The 20,406-nt window shown below is 37.9% G+C and overlaps 1 protein-coding gene across 21 annotated transcripts in view; it reads right to left on the bottom strand.

Annotated features, from left to right (window-relative positions):
• Positions 1 to 20,406, bottom strand: part of MBNL1 (muscleblind like splicing regulator 1) — a 207,576-nt gene that overhangs the window by 38,485 nt on the left and 148,685 nt on the right. For 19 of the 21 annotated variants that reach the window (XR_009261885.1, XR_009261886.1, XM_058730251.1 and 16 more), the window contains one exon: positions 4,322 to 4,492. Coding sequence is in view for 19 of the 21 variants with exons in the window: in XM_058730251.1 (XP_058586234.1) it covers positions 4,322 to 4,492 (171 nt within the window). In the remaining 2 variants the exon portion in view is untranslated. Of the gene's footprint in view, positions 1 to 4,321; positions 4,493 to 17,551; positions 17,571 to 17,652; positions 17,771 to 20,406 lie in introns of those variants that run through there. The other 2 variants (XM_058730267.1, XM_058730268.1) reach the window with 2 other exon arrangements.

The following is a 20,406-nucleotide window of genomic DNA, read 5'->3' as shown; positions in this document are numbered from 1 at the left end:
TCCCTAAGATTTGGGCCAATGTCAAGATGCTCCAGGAAGCACAGACTCCTTGACCGAAACAGGCACTGGAAGTGCAGGTGGAGGGAGCACGACTCAGGATGACGGCCGTGGAAAACATTTTACCAGAAACACTTGGTCATGAAGTGGCCTTATCTCAATCACTAGCTGAATACACTGGAAGGTAAAGCACTAAGAGCCAATTTAAGAACTCTAGGTGTTCCTGGACATGTAATAAATGATGACTTCAAAGCTTTCAGCACTCAACTGCCAGCTGCTGTGACAAAGAAACACCATGACAGCAAAGGTGAGGCGACGGGAACTGCAAGGAAGCTTCCAAGATTTTGGCTAAGTGCAGTAACTCTGAATTTCTTTATCCCTAGGCTACTTCAAATTCATGAAATGCACAGTAATTCAACTTGAGTTATGTACCTCAAGGCGGCTAGGTGTGTGTACCTGAAGGGAAGCTGCCATTGGAAATTATGGATGGCCAACGTTATCCCTGGAGAGCACAGAGAAAGGCAGATGAGGTCACTGCTGGTGGGACTCCAGAGCTCAGATACAGCTCTCCATAACCACTACTTATGCAGAGTTCTTCAAGGGCAATGACAGCTGGAATCAACAGAATTTCTGAAGACACCTTTCTGGGATGGACCAAAGAAATATACCAGATGCTTCCGAGTTGTGAGCCACAAGATACAGTCTATATTTGGTTAGGTTGTTTGGTTTACTTGTTGGATTATCTTTACATCAGACAGTGCATGGCAATGCAATCATTTTTTAAAGTAGTAGTTAGAAAAAAATACAAATACTTAATTTTTAAAATTTGGGTAATCAAGTACTACAGGTCTTCCATTTATCTTCAAATATCAATATAATAAGGAGAAATGTGATCTTTTGACATTTTTATTAGGGGCTTAGAAATGATAATAGAATTAATGGCAGTTATTTAATCATTTATTATGCAAATTTTAGGGAGGAGACAGAGATAAATTCAATTTGTTATTTTCAACTACTTATTTTCTCATCTTACAAAATGGGAACAATTGTGTTAGAAGATTGTTAGGAACTTGCAGAAAATATATTTTAAACGTTCACTGTATGTTGAAGAAGGCCAGAGATTTCCAATGAGTCAACCACGGACTCAGAGCTGTGGTTGGTGGATGTCTCCCACTAGTGTTTCTACAGCATGGATGCCAGAACCTGAACAGCTTGGGATAAAATCCTTGTCCTGCTACACACGAGCCATGTACCTTATGCAAATTATTTAACCTTTCAGAACCTCTGTATCTTTATTGCTGAAGTTGAGATAATAATATCTACTTTATAGGACGGTTGTGAGGATTTTTGACACAAAAAGTAGTGAGTGCAGTAAATGCCCTTAGAGTGTTGTCTTTGCTCCCAAAATGTTAAGCCCTCTTTCTGGTTCTTGGCTTGGTGCATTTCATAACAACATCATAAAGTCCACAAAAACAGGAAACTCTCCTATAAATCCCTGAATTCCCCAAGTCAGCCCAAGGTCATATTCTGAAGATCTTAAATTGAGAGACCCGGTCTCTGAAAATTTATGAAAAGAGGAAAACCCAATTGAGGGACATAGTAGCTATTGCCTGGTCTCAGTGGTACTCTCACCAAGCCCCTGGCTGCCTCTGCTAACACATATCCGACCATATGCCCCATTCCATGCCACAGTCTCCATAATTGGGCTTGTACTCTGGCTCCTGCTCATGATTCCTTTGGAATCACAGGGTCAGGTAAACTAACACAAACCTCTGCTCTCTTCCTTGTATTTGGGGAAGGAAACTCCTTACTTCATTCTTTCACTCATCAAGAAATTTTTGATCTCTGTTATATGCCAGGCATGATAGGAGATGCTTCTGGATTTGATTAGAGCTTCCCAGCTCCTTCTCTTCGTGGTCCTTCAGGCTATGGTTTGGGGGCCAAACTGGTTAGCCCTAGAAAACTAAGATGCTTCACCTACTTGACTACAAATCCTGAAACTACTCAGACATTCCTACTCCTCCTGCTATTAAGGATGTGCTCACAGTATCATCTTTGATAGAACCACTACCTGGGTTGGATCCACATTTGTGCTCTGTCTTCAAACACTAACATCTGTCCTAGCAGCCATCCTGGCTGCTTCCAACCCTGTTATAATCCCTATTTGTAGACCCAGCATTAAAGTTCCAGTAAGCAGCTGGTTATGACCATCTCGTTTATTTCTGAATCTCTGTATCATGACCCTCATCAAAACAGGGCTGACTACACAAAGAATCGCAAAGTCTCAGGTGAGGTTTTGAAGGCAAATTTCCTGGATTAAAGCCTTCTCCACAGCCATTAAAGCCCCAAATACTTTAAAATTGAATAATTAAAACGACTTCTATATTTATTACCAAAAAAGTCACCCTGAACAGAGTCTATTTTTAGACTGTGATCTCAGGATGCCTGTAGCAGAAGGGTAATTCCACATTCAAATCTAGTCATATCAGGGAAAACTAACACAAAGCCTGAATGTGCTCACAACTAATATAAATAAATGTTTTGTTGAAGTAGAGAACTTTCCACCAAAACCACCAGAAAATGTGATTTTTCTGATGGTTTCAGAAACTGTGATTTCGTGATTTCATAAACACCACGTTTGTTACTGTATTTCACAGACATGAGCATAAACATTGTTTACGGTTCGTCCCAGGATTACCCACGTGATGACCCTGGAATGGCCTTGAGGGCAGAGCTCAAGGACTAACTCAGAAGATGGGCCAAGGCTTCACAGTGAGCTGCTCACTGCCATGGCCAGCACTGGTTTCCACAGCGTGGGAATTACACTTGTTGACCTCGAGGTGCTCCCGGTCACAGAGAGGATAGAGACTGGCGCTAAGCAGGCTTTAAATGTTTAAGTGGAACAAAGTGTCTCACATCAATGAGAGATCTTCTATCAGCTAAAGTAGTAGCCACCCCAAGGATTTATCAGATCTTTGAAACTGTGCGAGAGAGCCAGTTGCAAAAGAGAGCTCTTATCCTATATTTTATGCTACCAAGAATGATCATAACTAAACTTCTTTAACCAAATCTTCATGCTATCCCAGTACAGATATAATATTAGCAGATATCACAAAAATAAATTTAAGATATCATATTTTTAACTGAGTTCCCAATAACGGAAAAAAAAATCAGGTTAAAACAGACATAGAATTATAATATTCTCTCACCTCAACTACATAGTACTGATAATTGGTATCACTGCCGATGTGATATGGAGATCCCTCCCACCTCGAAATGCAATCCCCCCCTCTTTTTTGGAATGATTGGTGCATTAAGTTCTAAGAGAGAATAATAATTACATTGAGTTCAGGTGTTAAAATGTATTTGGAAAAAAATTAGCACACATGCTTACAATTAGCATATCAGAAAACCATGGGTCTTCACATTTCCATAACCCTCTAATACTGCATAGAAGTTAGTGACATAAATTACTGACAGATATATTCTCATCATTTCAGATTTTAACATGCATTTAAATACAGAATTACTAGATCACAATTAATATCAGGACACCTTTTGCAATCTAAAATTACTTAGGATACTAACCTTACATTTTTATGAGTAAATGTGGGTAAAGGTTATTAAAGTCATTTATCATATATATATACTCCCCCGAGCCCCAAGTAAATAAATATGTGCTCAGAATCAAAAGTTATTCACATATCCTGCTCAGAAAACATTAAATCTCTATGATCACCTACAGTTTAGAATATTTAGCTCTTTGCTTAAAAGCCCTGGGAGTTTCTTTCTCTCCCGATTAGTTCTCTTTTAATGAGACTTGCAAGTGTATGATATTGTTGCACCACTATTAGAATTCTGCTAGCATTTGTAACTACAAAATAATTGCAATCTGAGTTTAAAAGAATCACAAGCTATGCAACAGATACTCTTCAAGGAAAGAAGGAAAGGAAGATTCTTCTCAAAATTAAAGATGATCTATACCAAATTTTAAAATCATTATTGCCGTTATAGTCTGCAAACGCATAGACTATATTGGTGAGTCTGATGACCATTTTAATACCTGCCAATCATAAGATTTAACGTAAAGAGAGTTTTAGGGGGAAAGCATGCTCTAATGTAAATTTCCACATGACTTGGCCACAAGATGAGTAACTTCACAGTGTGAAAACTGGTTCCGGGTTTGCTTGATAATTTTGCTAGAAAATGCTGGAGAACTGACACTGTTACCTATGTTCCCTTGATGAAGTGCAGTCTTACTTTATACTGAAATTGAACACTTGGAATTACAAACCTAATGAATGAGAACTGAAAACATGCTTACCACAGGTTGTAATGGGGCACCAGGCATCATGGCATTGGCTAGTTGCATTTGCTGGGCCAACATGGCCATGTTCTTCTGCTGAATCAAGTTATTGCGCCCATTTATCTCCAATTGCGTTTTTAAGTGTGGGGGTGGATGAAGATATTTGCAGTTCTCCCTGGAGCAACGACCCTAAAAAACAAAAGCGGAAAATACCATCTTAAAAAAAAAAGATTACAATGACACATCTTAAAAAATAAAAATTATGCAAACCTACCACTTGGATCTACCATGGGTTTCTAACACACTGCACTGTCCATATCAATTTATAGTACATCTGGAATAAGTAATGAATTCACCCAAATGTATTATCAAAATGAGGTGTTAGGACACTTGAAAAAGTTTTGAAGCTTACAGGAAATTATTTTAATATTAGCCCTGATATTTCTAGATTGGAGTTTAAAAATCTACAAACTGCCAGGGTAATATTAAAATAAAGAATATCAAATAAAGAATATTAGCTCTTTGCAAATCTTCTGGTTAACTTTAACGGACCCAAAAGAATCATGAAGTTTGAACATCTATTTTTACTCGTATTGAGTTCCAAAGAAATGAACTGGGAGGATTCAAGGCACACTGACTCTTCAGTTAAATACCTTTACAAGTATCTCATAACCAAATTAAATTACTACTAAGCTTTACAAGCCCATATATTAAGAAACTTACAGGTGAAAATAAAAAAATTCCCACATATTCTCACTGTATATACAGATGGCTAAGTACAATGAAACACTGGTGAAAATATAGCCTGTTTAACCTTTCAAAGTCTTGTCTCCACTGCCCAAGAACTAAACAACAGTAAGAAATAGACATATTTACCCTCCAAAAGATTTACAAAGTAAAATGGAGAAACAAAATAAGTTGCTATAAAGTAAGAAATGTGAAAAAACCCTTCCTTTGGGGATGATTCTTCTCATTGGAAATACGTATTAAATTGGGGCGCCTGGTTGGCTCAGTTGGTTAAGCATCTGACTTTGACTCAGGTCATGGTCTCATGGTTCATGGGTTTGAGCCCCACATCGGGCTCTCCGCTGACAGCTCAGAGCCTGGAACCTCTTCAGATTCTGTGTCTCCCTCCCTTTCTGCCCCTCTGCTGCTCCCACTCTGTCGCTTGTCTCACTCTCAAAAATAAATAGGCATTACAAAAAATTTTTAAAAAAGAAAACATATATTAAAGTCTATAATATGCAATACTGTGAGGGATTTGTTTCATATCATTTCAATACTATCCTCATTTCACTCTTTCCGTATTATTTCAATACGTTGTCAAGTCTTTATAGTAACAGGTCTCATCAATTATTACCTTGACAACTTCTCTCACCAATAAATCTAATTGGAACTGTTTGTGAGTGTCAAAGCATTATTTAACTGCAGCCATCAACCACCTTGCTGAGCCTTCTTTGATTTTTCTAAGGAAAATCCATTTACCATAATTTGATCTTCAACTATACACTGACTCAGCATGCTTATGTTTGTGATAAAAATCTGTTACAACCCTAATTTGAATGACCTATTTCTGGCTTGTTTTGATTCAGGTTTTTAGGAGTAAGTTTCTGCACAGGGCTAATGTCATAGGATACTGCTTCATGTTTTAACAAGCTTTATGGAATAAAGCATCACTAATAATACTTTTTAAACCAGAAGGCAGTAGAGGACAGTAATTGATACCAAGGAACGTACAGTTCTCAAGACTTGGGGTAGAGGCCGAGGTCTCTTACACATCAGCAGTACGAATTGCACAAAAAACTTTCTTTAAGTCTCAGGCTTTTCATCCATTTCAAAATTGCTACATAACCTACACCATGGGTTTATTATGAAGACCAGAGAAGATAACGCATACGTCATGCCCTTGGTACTGCATGGCACTCTGTGAGCTAGGTAAAGGTCAGGAGGTGCTATTGCCATCCGCACCCCCACATTTTTAACTGTATATCCAACAAAAGAAAAACAACATATTGACATGAAGGTCATTTTTATAATATCTCTTCGTTATGCACATTGATATGTTCACAAAGGAACATTTATAGATCTATGACTTATTCTGTATGAAATCATGCTTGATTGAGATCACAAGTATATTATCAGCTTGAAAGCATTTACGCAAAAAATAACTTTTACAAAAAAAAGACAAAACAAACAAAAAACTACCCAAAAACACACTGAGTCACAAGACCGACCACAGAGAATGACTGGCCAACATAAATCAGTTCATGGATAACAAACACTTAATTGATTTCGGGGCTCTCCAGGTGAGGTGTTCTAGAGAAAACCTGCTTTTTCAGGACAAAGAACAGCTTGGCTCGAGGGGAAATTCTGGTTCTCAGTATCTCCAAGTCATATTTCTTACTAATATTGGATCTTTACAAGTGAAAATAAGCAGAGTTATCTTCACCCTGAGGATTTAGTTATTGTCAATTCACTCAGATCAGTTTCTATAGCTCCATAAAAAGCACAGAGGGAGCCCTGGGCCTTGAATCAGGCCTTGCCAATACTAACACTAATCTTCATAAACTCTTCATTTTGAGCGCCTCCCTTAACACAAACCACCCAGCCCCTTCTACCTCTAAACACAGCACAGATTGAAATAATGAAGGAGAGAAATCGTATGGGCTTTATATATATTCCATGTCAGTAGAGGTCAAACCTTTTAAAAGAAGCTCAGACCTGTGGTTTGCATTTTGTTATTTACTACATTCAGGAAAAATGTCATTCTATTGCATTTCTTACATATGCTACCTTTCTATGCACAGCTTGATTCGATTGCACTAAAACCTCACTTTCAAAAAGCTATGTTCCTAAGAGTCAACTGAGGATATTTTGTGAAAAAGTATGCAGACAAGCAAGCCTCTTCCAGAGTCTGTGGCAACAGACCTGGGGGGCCTAGGGATCTGCATTTTAATAGTATTCCAAGTTATTCTGATGTAGCAAAAACAGAAACACCAAACAACAACAACAACAACAACAAAAACCACTACAAAACACAATTCTGCAAAGCCACATGAATTTTTCATTGACATGTGTGGAAAAAAAACAGAGTAGTCTCTGCAATTGACATTAGATAAACTCAGCTTCCTAGAGAGTTCAAAATGTGTTTAATGCTGACTGGGCTGCTGCATAATTGTGGTTTGACAAATAAAAAGGTCAAGAAAAAGTTAGAATAAACATCCTCTTCTAGAGGATTGCCTAAAACTCTGGAGAACATCACCAGCATTTCTGGTGAAATGAATTTTTGGAGAAAGAAATCTTTCGTTAAGATTTAAGACAGGGAAAAAAATGGGGGGGGGGTACCTGGGTGCCTCAGTCGGTTAAGTGACCAACTCTTGGTTTTGGCTCAGGTCGTGATCTTGTGGTTTGAGTTTGAGCCCTGCATCAGTCACTGTCAGCCGTCAGCACAGAGCTCACTTGGGATTCTCTTTCTCTCCCTCTCTCTCTGCCCCTCCCCTGCTTGTGCTCGCTCGCTCGCTCTCTCTCTCTCTCTCTCTCAAAATAAATAAAATAGACCTTAAAAAAATCTTTAATAAAGAGTTAAGGTAGGGGCACCTGAATGGCACAGTTGGTTAAGCATCTGACTCTTGACCTCAACTGGGGTCATGATGTCACAGTTGAAGAATTAGAGCCTCGCCTCAGGCTCTGTGCTGATAATACAAAGCCTACTTGGGATTCTGTCTCCTTCTCTCTGCCCCTCCTCAGCTTGTGCTCGCTCTCTCTCTCTCTCTCTCTCTCCCCCTAAATAAATAAACTTTAAAATATTTTTAAAAAAGAATTAAGGTAAGTACACCATGGGTACCTCTCCAGATTCATCTATCTCTGAGTTCCCAGCAACAGACCTCAATAAGCATTTACAAAAGAATGAATGAACACTTCTTAATAAATCCTTAAAGGTGAATTCTACTCTAACTCGATTCTGGGACAATGAAAATAACAGAATGAAAACTAACTCTAACACCAAACTGATTCTTAGCTGCACTAATTTAATGATGCTTTTATTCAGAGGCCAGTAATTTCAACACCCCATAAAGCTTGCCACAATAAAGGGACAAAGGTAATAGAAGGTTTATAAGTTTCACCAGAGATGAAACAAGATTTGTGTAGAGATTCCATGTATTTAGTGTCTAAAATCTATACAGTGACAATACATTCTAAAAATCTAAGAACAGAAATTTAATCCGCATCTAGCCCTCACACATGCAAATTTTTATAAAGGAACTATATTCTAAGTCATCAAGAGATTTCACCTCAAGATACATTAAATTGGGCTGCTAGGATTAATGCCAACATATAAATATAAAGTAGATTTTAGGGGCGCCTGGGTGGCGCAGTCGGTTAAGCGTCCGACTTCAGCCAGGTCACGATCTCGCGGTCCGTGAGTTCGAGCCCCGCGTCAGGCTCTGGGCTGATGGCTCGGAGCCTGGAGCCTGTTTCCGGTTCTGTGTCTCCCTCTCTCTCTGCCCCTCCCCCGTTCATGCTATGTCTCTCTCTGTCCCAAAAATAAATAAAAAAAAAAAAAAAAAAAACGTTGAAAAAAAAAAAATAAAGTAGATTTTATTCCATTTTGATTGCTCTATGCAGTTTCACCTATTGCCATATAATTGTGCATTTTATCCAACGTAGCTTGGTTCAAAGAGCAGAAGACCCGCTTTGTTAATTACGTGCTGTGTGACCCTGTGGGAGTTAAATTCTCTGAGTGGCCATACCTTTCCGGTGGAATTGCAACAATACCATTGATTTCATTGGTGATACATAAGGATCGAGCAAGACGGTGGGCCGACTTCATACGTGGTTCCTGATTTAACAGGCTGTCAATAAATGTTAATTATTTTTCTCTCTTTTTTAAAGTTCTCAAGCTAATAACAAACAGCAGTTGCTTAATTTCGCACTGTCTCCATTAAAAGTACTAAAAAATAATGCAAATAGCACAACCCAGTGACAATGCCTGTCAATCATCAATAATACAATATTAGCCTGGCCCTTAATGATCATTCTGTATTTGCCACATCCAGTACGGAAAAAAAGCCATTCTAATACATTTCTTACACTGTTACGTCCCCGTGGTTTGCTTTTGTTGACTACACGGACATTTTATTTTCAGTAAGCTGTCCAGCTGGCTAGCAGGCCACTTTATAGAGTCCATGCCATAAATACCTTAGACGCCGTTCAAAGAGGCTTTTTATAGGTTAACTAAACACAAATTTCAAAGACATCATTGTAATGCATATATGGTATATTTTAAGGGAACAGAGGAAGTTCAGTAAAATATCGATTCAGATTGAGTCCATTTTTCTCCAATAATTTTTCTACATCTTTAAATTAAAAGTAATCTTTCCAAAAAAGTTAAAAATTTCTCCTTGTAATCTTAAAAGCCTGTATGATGAGATCGATAATGATCATTCAAGAGATCAATTCCTCAAGTCTTTAATATCTGAAGTTATAAACTGTTCAATTGTGAATTTAAGGATTTTCTCACTAGCTTTTGAAATAGGCACAATTTTGTGATTAATAACAAAGAAAGCCTATGTTTAGATTAACTGTGTGAGCTTCAAAATAAGTGCCTGATTAAACATTAGAGTTTAATAATATGTGCACTTTTAAATAATTAATAGTATGAGCATATATGGTACATACCTAAAATGATATGAATGTATATATACTATATGCTGCATATAGTGAGATATAAAAATAGAATGGAAGAATAAATATAAAATTGAATGAAACTACAGATGGCAATTCAAATATGAGAAAACTATCAGCTATTTTTAATATTTAAGAAGTAGCTAACAACAAAAAAATGAAACATCTTACTTAAAAGCTGGCTAAACTTAAAACAAAAAAATCAAAATTCTATTTGAAAACTAGAACTAATTTTCTATTTTTAACTATACTTCTTCAATCTAAAATAAAAGGAATACTGTGATTTATGAGGTCAGAATGTAAAAAGACATCTTTTAAGCTGCCAAATGGTAACTATGTGGTAGAATTAAAATTATTGGGTCATATTTGGGTAGACTCTGGAAATAAAGGGGCAATGAAAAAATTATAGGAGTACCAGCTAATACACATAAGTCTTTTTCCAAATTTCACTGGAAATACTATTGGTTTCCAGGAAAAACTGTTCAAACTGTAACCATTTATTTCAATTGTTAAAACAAAATCAGTATTTCCTTTGGACAAACGATTTTTACCAATGTATCTGAAGCACTTTCCAGAGATATTCATTGTTCAGATATTGGCCAGAAACTCTGGCAAAGGAATTTGGTAGCTTCCTATTGAAAATTTTTACTGTTTTTTTTTTTCAGTTAAGATGATACAAATATCTCACAAAAATTTTGCCAAAGGAGAAAAAATTGGCAGTCAAGAAATATCATTTCATGCATTTCCAAAAATGTTTCTTATGATTCTACCATGCTAATTTGTAATTATCAATCCTAATGCAAGGTGAATAAATTTACATATATAATATTTATTTTAAAATTACAAGCCTTTGATGGTAGGAAATTTATGGCAGTTTATTTATTTTCAATGTTTATTTATTTTGGAACGAGAGAGAGAACACGCACAAGCAGGGGAGAGGCAGAGAGAGGGGGAGAATCCCAAGCAGGCTCCATGCTGTTAGCACAGAGCCCCATGTGGGGGCCTTGATCCCGCAACCATGAGATCATGACCTGATCTGAAATCAAGAGTCAGATACTTAACCAACTGAGCCACCCAAGCGCCTGTACGTCAGTTTACAACATGATTAAGTTTTGAGAGAAAATTATACGCACACACACATGCATGTACACCCATATACACTGTTTTGTTTTCATTTAGGTGAATATGCGTTTAACTCTAGAAATGAATTTACTGGCTTGAAAATATTGAAAATAAGATAACTGTACTTAACACATAGGTATGTTGTGTTGGTCTTGGATATATGTTTCCTTACAATCTACTTGCCTCCATAAAGGACTTGCTCTAGCTTACAGGAACAAATACAGAAACAAATACATCCTAAAAGGAATCTCCAGGTCTCCAAATCTCAGCGCTATTGACATTTTGGATCATATAGGCTTTGTTGTGGAGCTGTTCTGTACATTGTAGGATGCTTAGCAGCATGCCTGGCTTGCTAGATGCCTGTCACATGCCCGTCCTCAGTTATGACAATGAAAATGGTCTCTAAATACTGCCAATGTTCCTGGGGGGTGAGGGAAAGGCAAAATCATCTCCAGTAAAAAGTCAACCACTGTTTTGTACCTAATGGAATTTAATGGGGGCTATATTAGTCTGCTTTGGCTGTAACAACAAAATACCACAGATCAACTGATTTAAACAAGAGGAATTTATTTTCTCACAGTTTCTTGTAAGAGTGCTTTCTGGCTTGCAGACAGCTATCATCTTGCTATTCTAATCGTACAGCCTTTCCTTGATGCATGCACAAGAAGAGAAAGTTTGTTCCCTGGCATCTCTTACAAGGACATTAATCCTATCAGATCAGAGTCCCACTCTTCTGACTTTAACCCTAATTATTTCCTTAGAAGCCCCATCTTCAAATATAGCCACAGGGGAAATAGAGCTTCAACATAAGAATTTTAAGGGGGCACAAACATTCAGTCCAGAAAAGGAACACACATAATTAAAACTGCCAACCCAAAGCTATTTGTAATTAGCTTTAAATATCTTCATACTTACATGTAAGTGTCTGGAAGCTTTCTCAAACATAAGATAATAGATTTTTACTATAAAACTGGACTCAAAAAGAGTGGGTGGCTGACCAGTTATTCCTTCTAATTTTGCCAAATTCTAATAGCTGCAGCTTCTAAAAATTCTCAAGGTATGAATATGTGAATTTCAGTGTTTATTTGTCTTTTATTTGAAATGGAAGCAAATACAGACTGTGGTACACACAAAAAAAAGTAAATAATTATATTCCAAAATCATACTAATAGTGTCATTCACCTGTTAACTACAATACCAGATATGCTGACGTATATTTTTTAAAGTTTTACTTCCCTACAGAAAGTCCTTTCAGGATAAATGAAAGTGAGACATATACCCCTTACTTTGAAAAAGAAGCTACTGAGGAAGATAAATTAAGTAGCCAGATAACTCAGAAAAATAATTAACAATTTCTGGCCACCACCTGAATTCTGGTGGACCCAGTGCATAATGTTTTTAGTCCTATGCAAATGTATACACATGTATGTAAATCATTATATATATACACACACATATATACTCACTGCAATTATGTACCTATTTCTAAGAGCAGCATATGTATTACAAACTGGCAATTCTGCTCTTGTTGCAAATTTAAGAAACATAGAATATTAGATTTAAAATTTGTATTTCATGTTTTACTTGGAAAAACACATAAGGACTTTTAAATTTTTTTTTAAAGTTTATTTATTTTTGAGACAGGGAGAGACAGAGCATGAACAGGGGAGGGTCAGAGAGAAGGAGACACAGAATCTGAAACAGGTTCCAGGTTCTGAGCTGTCAGCACAGAGCCCGACGCGGGGCTAGAACTCAGGGACCGCGAGATCATGACCTGAGCCGAAGTCGGCCACTTAACCGACTGAGCCACCCAGGCGCCCCCACATAAGGACTTTTAGAAAGTGACAGAATAAAACCTAAAGGGACACTTAACTATCATTTGTATAAATTCCTAATGTAGTCGAAAGGATATTTTCATTGTTTTTCTTAGAATGTCTCCATGAAGATTTTTACTGATTTTATGTTATTGTTTTATTGTGTTGTATTTCATAAAGAGTATACTATACTATATTATAAACACACATAGTATATATACTCTTAATAAACCAATATTATGTTTTACTATATTTAAGTAGTATATTTTAAATAGCAAATATATAATATTCACATATTAACAGTAATTTTCCCATTCACTTTTTATTCTCAAATATTATCATGCTTTAATCCAGAAAACAAAATGGGATTTTTTTTTCACCCTGTATCTATTTCAGATTTTATCATGTGGAAAGGCAAGAAAATATTCTTAAGCCAAACACTATTTCTCCTGTTTGAATTTCCTCACTGGACTTTCAAGTAACACCAGGAACAAATGCTTAGAATTCTCAGAGAACATGAAGAAAGGAGTCAATTCTCCCTTTATTTTCCTAGGTATTTAATCAGTAGTCTTCTAAACTTAACATGAAGTAAACAGCACAACACTAATCAATATTTGAAGCTTAACTTTCTACATTCATCCAATCAACATAAGGCCAAATGCTTTGAGCTCAGGTCAACACAAGAGCTGGGAAAAATTTCTCTAATCAGTGAGAGAGAAAAGCAGAAATTTATGCATGTATTTTTACTGAAATATTCTCAATTTCTTTTAAGTTATTTTACCCCATATACAACATATTTTCAAATGAAACACAACAGAAAGCCAACTTAAATTTTTCCCTTTTTTTTTAAAATTTTTTTTTTAACATTTTATTTATTTTTGAGACAGGGAGAGACAGAGCATGAACAGTGGAGGGTCAGAGAGAGGGAGACACAGAATCTGAAACAGACTCCAGGCTCTGAGCCGTCAGCACAGAGCCCGACGCGGGGCTAGAACTCACGGACCGCGAGATCATGACCTGGGCCGAAGTCGGCCGCTTAACCGACTGAGCCACCCAGGCGCCCCAAATTTTTCCCTTTCTTGATCCCAATGAAAGCTCATGTTCACATACACACTGACTGTGGCTTAACAACGTTTGAGACTGCCAGAACAAGAAAGAAAGAAAAATACAAACACAGGTACATACACAATCTATTGAGTTTAAATCTGTCATTTTGCCATGGCCTCAAAGAACGTGAAAGAATGTTAACAGACTGTTTCACTTGTGTTAAACACCTTTTCATCAAAGTCTAATGTGAACTCAAAGCAGCAATTTTAGGTTAGACACTTCTAGCTCATGTTCATAGGGTGTGCTAGGCACTACTTCATAGAACATTCCTAAGTGTGATGCTGAAGATGCCTGGACATTAAAACCAATAGTGACATTTACAATATCCCAAAATATCCTGAATGCTGACGCAAACTCCGTGCACTCTAACTCAAACATCGGGATACTATGACTTTTTTCCCAGAGAACTTACGAGCTTTAATTGCACAACTCCCATTAATCATCTTGAAAACGGCCTAACTGAAACTCTACACATCTAGAGAAGTATTACGTAATGCCTAGGAGCCAGAGGAGGCAGAAAAGGGGAAAAAGGAAACAAAATCACACACATTCTTGTTACAGAAACACCACTCCTTTCTCCAAGCAGCTTTTGTCAGTGAGAGATCACGTATACGTACAACAGTGACAGCAACAGTATGACGAGCACACAGTGTTAGCAGATAGTCCTCTGGAGAAACTTCAGCCTCTCCAGTGAGGGCCCACAAAGATCTCATGTGAAGAAATGCTTACGACAGCATGCCAGAAGAAGAAATGGGCTCACTTCTTCATTCTACTCGGGGCCTCCTCCACCTCACAGACTCCCACAAAAGTGTGTAACTTAACTGCATGAAGTGCTATGAAGGGTTTAATTGGCACCTACTGTCTCCACCTATTCCACAGTCTTCCTGCGTTCCCAACATGGGTCTGGCCAACCTCCCTGAGTCAAACCAGAGTCTCCATGACCTTGTGAAAGCCCAGTGACATTTGGTAGGTGCCAGCATCATTAAACAGTCCAACATATCTTGGCTGCTTTTTTATGGCATCATAAAATTGGAAATGCCAGATCACTATGTTTCTATTATTTTTTCAATTGCTTCATTATTTTCTCCGTGCAGCAACTGTCAGACTTCTAAACTATTTGTAGCAGAAACACTTCTGAAGTTTTACAGCCTCCAAATCAGACACTCTCCAATCTTGGCTGATAATTAAAAACTCTAGCATTTACATAATAAAATTTAGTGCTCTATTTGTAGTGCATGCCTTTCAATTGAGAAACATAAAATGTTTTACAAATAGTACCCAATTCATCATACCATTGTTATGTGGATTACAACATGACAGTATGTATTTATTATATTTCTACGGATTTCCTGAGGGTTAAAAAAAAAGGTAAATTTCTTAGGTCAAATGCCTAGACTTTTTCCTTAACAATCTGTTGGAAAACTTGTCTGAGCAGTCCTTTATAGACCTATTCCAGTTCCTGGTACACTGGCAAAGCAGAAGTTCCCATCTTTAAATACCCCTCCAAAGGTGTGTGTGTTGGGGGGACGGTTCCTTGTCCAAGGGCACATAACTAGATGGAGGCAGTCTAACCACAGAGTTGGCACTCTTCACCACTATGCTGGAAGTATGCTTTCATACTGATGACCACTTTGACACGCTCAAGTACGTATGTATGTGCGTATGTATGTTTTTCGAATCACGCTGACACTAAAACATAGATGACTCTAACCAGAATAAGTCAGAATTGAAGGAATGCTTCAAACCCCTTTGAGTTCTACAAAGGAAAAGTTGTTTCACAGTATAAACCACTAATTTCTGAGAAGACGAATCCATGCAGTATTTCCAACGTGTAATGGAAACCAGGAGATTCCCTTATAAATTTCAGTTCATCTGTCATTCATTTTTTTTTTTTTCTCCCTCAGCAGGACTTACAGAATCAATAGTAGTAAACAACTGAACACCAAACAAGTTAAAATTTTACTTCATGCTATCCACTTCATTTAGACACCTAGAGAGGCAAGAGATTCTTGGATTATCTATGGAGTCCCCTGATGGGTCTCTGTGATTTGGATACATCGCAAATGGATATTTGGGTATATCAATGGATATACCAATGGATATCGGATATATCACAAATAAAGAAAAGGTGATTTCAATAAATTTTTAGTGTTTATTTTTTTGAGAGGAGAGAGAGAGAGAGAGAGCACATGCGAGAGCAGGGGAGGGGCAGAGAGAGAGGGAGACACAGAATCCAAAGCAGGCTCCAGGCTCTGAGCTGTCAGCACACAGCCTGACATGGGGCTCGAATTCACAGACTGCAAGATCATGACCTGAGCCAAAGTCAGACACTTTACCAACCGAGCCACCCAGGTGACCCGAAAAGGTGATTTTAAATTTATTTTTTAACCTTTATTTATTTTTGAGACAGACAGAGACAGAGCATGAACGGGGGAGGGTCAGAGAGAGGGAGACACAGAATCTGAAACAGGCTCCAGGCTCTGAGCTATCAGCACAGAGCCTGACGCGGGGCTGGAACCCACAGACCGCGAGATCACGACCTGAGCTGAAGTCGGACACTTAACCGACTGAGCCACCCAGGCGCCCCAACGAAAAGGTGATTTTATATATAGAAAAAAGGTATATATTCTTTATATACATATAAACATGTATAAATACATATTAATATAAATGCATAAATGTATATTTCTACAAACATAAATGTATAAACATGTAAATACATATTTACATAATATGCATAAATATATATGTTTATATATACACATATATACATAAATATATATTTACATATACACACATATAAATGTATATTTATATAAATATACCTTTAAATATATAAATGTATATTGAAACATATATAGCTGTACACATATATTTTTATATATATAAATTATTTACATATATCTAAAATGAAAAACATAAGTGATATTGAAAGGATGGCAGGTTTTAAGGGGCAAGTCTTCTTATTCAGCAGTATAACAGAAACTAAAGGAAAATCAAAGAGGCAAAACATTTTGGTGAAGTCAGCTCAAGAATAATAATAACAACACTACCTTGTATTTATGAGGCATTTGCTGTATTTGTACTTTCTAGATATACGTGCCTACAAATATATTTTTACATATCTAAAATAAGCTATGTAAAAATATGTAAATATATTTTTACATATCTAAAATATTTATTAGCTATGATAAACTTTAAAGAATAATATCATGCGATATTTTCAAAGTCCCATTTCAACATTTCCTTTGCAAATCTTTCATCCGTGTCCACTAGTTGGGAGAGTATATACTACGCATATGAGGAGTGCTTAGATAATTTTCTCAACTGTAACAGATGTCCAAAATTTTGTTTGTCAATTACATGCAGAAATTATTGCACTATACTGTTTTCTAATCTTTCAGAGATGTCATTGTCTTTGCCAAATATCAGACACCTTTTCTCTCCCCAGTTTTTCATTCAGACTCCTCTGTAACCTCTGGGATTCCCTAACTGAAAATAAATGCTGTCGTTTGCTGACCTCACAGATTTGGTTTCAAGTCCAGCGATTAAATGCTATTTCTTCACATAAACAACAATGACAGAGCAACGAAGAAAAGGTGAGGCGACAAAGGTCCTTACCACTGCTGACCACTGTCTCCTTCAGACAGATCAACTTTGTACTTGAACAAAATGTGCTCAATGACACTGGCTCTGTTCCTGTGGGTGAAGCACACCCCTCCCCCCACATCCCCATGACAATTTGCTAAAATTGTGCACAGCCATCAGCCCTCTCTCAGACTTCAGGCTGCAGCGAGGAGAAAGACAATTGGCTCACGAGCCCAAAACACATCTCTATTGGATGCTGACTGCAGCAGCATAGGCAGGAAGGGCGAAAAAAAATCTTGAATAAAAAAAGCAGTATCACCACACAGGTGATCTGAGCCTGTCTTCTTCTATCACCCTACTTCTACCCCCACCGAATTCCACTGGCTTTCTAAGGCAGGTCCCCAAATATCTATAAAGAAACGACACTCAACAAAAGTTCCTTAAAAATTGCCACTGGGGATAAAATGGGAGAGAATTATGAGAAAGAATTTTGAGAGGGAATTCATGTTCTAGTATCCTTCGGTAGCTTTGTGAGAACGGATCCATGTTACCAATAAACAAACAAGTGAAAAGAGATGTCTGGGAACTATGGAACTCTTACAAACGTCTATAAGATGACTCTTTAAGACAGAAGGGTACTGAAGTCATCACTTAAACGCAGGCCCTTGAAAAAGCTTAATCATCACAAGGTTGCTCTGTTTTAAAAGGCGATCGGAGGCTGCAAAGCGTATTCTTAAGTGTTTATTTAAGATGCAAAGTATGGAGATGTTGGGCCTCCCAGGAATGTCAGCCATGGCAACACTGGTTTTTAATAAGCCAGAATGTGAACCTAAGAGGGAAAAGCACAGGCTGCTGTCACATGATGTTTTTCTCTTGCTATCATATCAACAACATTTAGGCCGAAAGCCCAGATCTGCTAAACTCCAGGCTTGGGTGCAGTGGAGTGGGTAAAGCAACGAATGCACGGATTTTATGCGCTACCCCTGGCTAAAGCAAGTGGTGGTTGGTAGCAATGGCTGTTTACCTTCCTTGGCACTTCGTACATGCCTCTCTCCTAACAGTATCACACGGCTTTACTGTGCATTTTTACGCACCTTCTTCCCATGCCCACTGCCTCCAGAAGGCAATGTCCTGACTCAACCTTGTGCTCACCAGCTAGGCCAGGCCAATAAGCCCAACAACTGTTTGCCAAGTGAATGAGTCCTGCCTATATTTCAGAATAGATGATAATCTGTCCAATAACATTCTCAAAGATTTCTTCTGCATCTTCTCCAGGACCTCTCTCAACTCACAAACTACAGTCCCATTTTCTCTTCATCAATTTATATTTCCCTTTTTCCCTAGTCTCCTCCCATCTGTTCCTTTTTCAGGTAACTTCTTACTACCATTACCAAACCACATTTTTGTACTCTGCTCCCACCCAGATAAGATATTGCACTTGTTGGATTTATCTTTGTCCTTAGCTCGTTAGGCATAAGCTTCTCATCTACAGGCCTTAGAGATCTGCACACAGGAAATGTCCCAGGACTTGACATAAAAAAAGCAATTGAGCCCCGGCTCAATGGTTAACATCACATGAGCTGGAAATCACAGAGTTGTTTGTTCAAATGTCAACTTTGATATTTATTAGCAGTGAGATTTTGCATTAACTATTCAACCTCACTAAACCTCAACTTCCTCTTCTATAAAAATGAAGATAAGAATACCATCCTAGGCATGTTGTAAGTATTAAAGGAGAGAATGTACACAAGGGCCTCGACTATGTTCTGGTACTCAGGAAATAGAAGTTACTTTCTCACTCTCCTAGCACGTTCTTTACAACCTTGCAGCCCCTACTTCCTGTCATTCAGCCCATATCTCTGGACACGCTCGAAAACATCCTTTCTCTTCCCTCAACCTCCTCTTTTCCATACTCCTTCAGCTCACCATCAAGACAGAATCTCTTCTAAAGAACTCACACTAAGCCTCTCATGGCTGAAGATGGCAAATGTATAGTCCAGCCCAAAAACATCCAGGGGAGCCAGGGAGACCTGGATTCACTGGACCTCCCCACCCACTAGCTATGTGACCTCATGCAGGTACTCAACTTCCCACCCAAACAGCGCCTTCATGTGTGAAACTGTATCCAACTAACATAACTCCTGGGTGGTTATGAGAAAGCTTTCCCAATGCCCAAGGTTAAGATTCAACTACTGCTCATTTCTCTCACCATTAGGAGACTGGGCATCTGCATTTTAAAAGGAGTAGATAATAACAGCGAATCATTTTCCTAAGTTAAATTTAATTATGAGAGGTGACCCTTTCAAATGTCACTTCCTGGGGACATTTTCTCTCTCACTGTCCCTTCCTTCCTCCTCTTTACTTTCCTGCCAGATAGAATAAACTCACTGTAGTGAATTCAGCACCTGTCAAATTGTATTACAGGTAATTTCTACAAGTCTGTCTACCCTTTTAGATTAAGAACTTGTTAAAGACAGGGCTAAATCTAACTTAGCAACCTAAGCATTTTTAGTAAATGTTTGTAGAATGAATAAGCAATTTAAGACACGGGAGGGCATTTTCGATGTCCCAGCTATCATCTCACTGCGACAATACTGTAAGGCCTAGGCCATTGGTCCTCAATCATGGCTGCACGTTATAAATAATAAATTTCTATACCCAGCATCCACCCCCAGAAATTCTGACTTAATTGATCTTGGCTGGATCCCAGGCAAGCTCTCAGATGATTCTAATGATTGCTACTCTCAGGACCATTGGTTAGTCTATATATACCAATCTGCATTCTCA

The sequence above is a fragment of the Neofelis nebulosa genome, chromosome 5 (genome assembly GCF_028018385.1).
Source record: "Neofelis nebulosa isolate mNeoNeb1 chromosome 5, mNeoNeb1.pri, whole genome shotgun sequence".
NCBI lineage: Eukaryota > Metazoa > Chordata > Mammalia > Carnivora > Felidae > Neofelis > Neofelis nebulosa.
The sequence above is the reverse complement of the archived record's forward strand: the minus strand, read 5'-3'. Positions and strand labels throughout refer to the sequence as shown.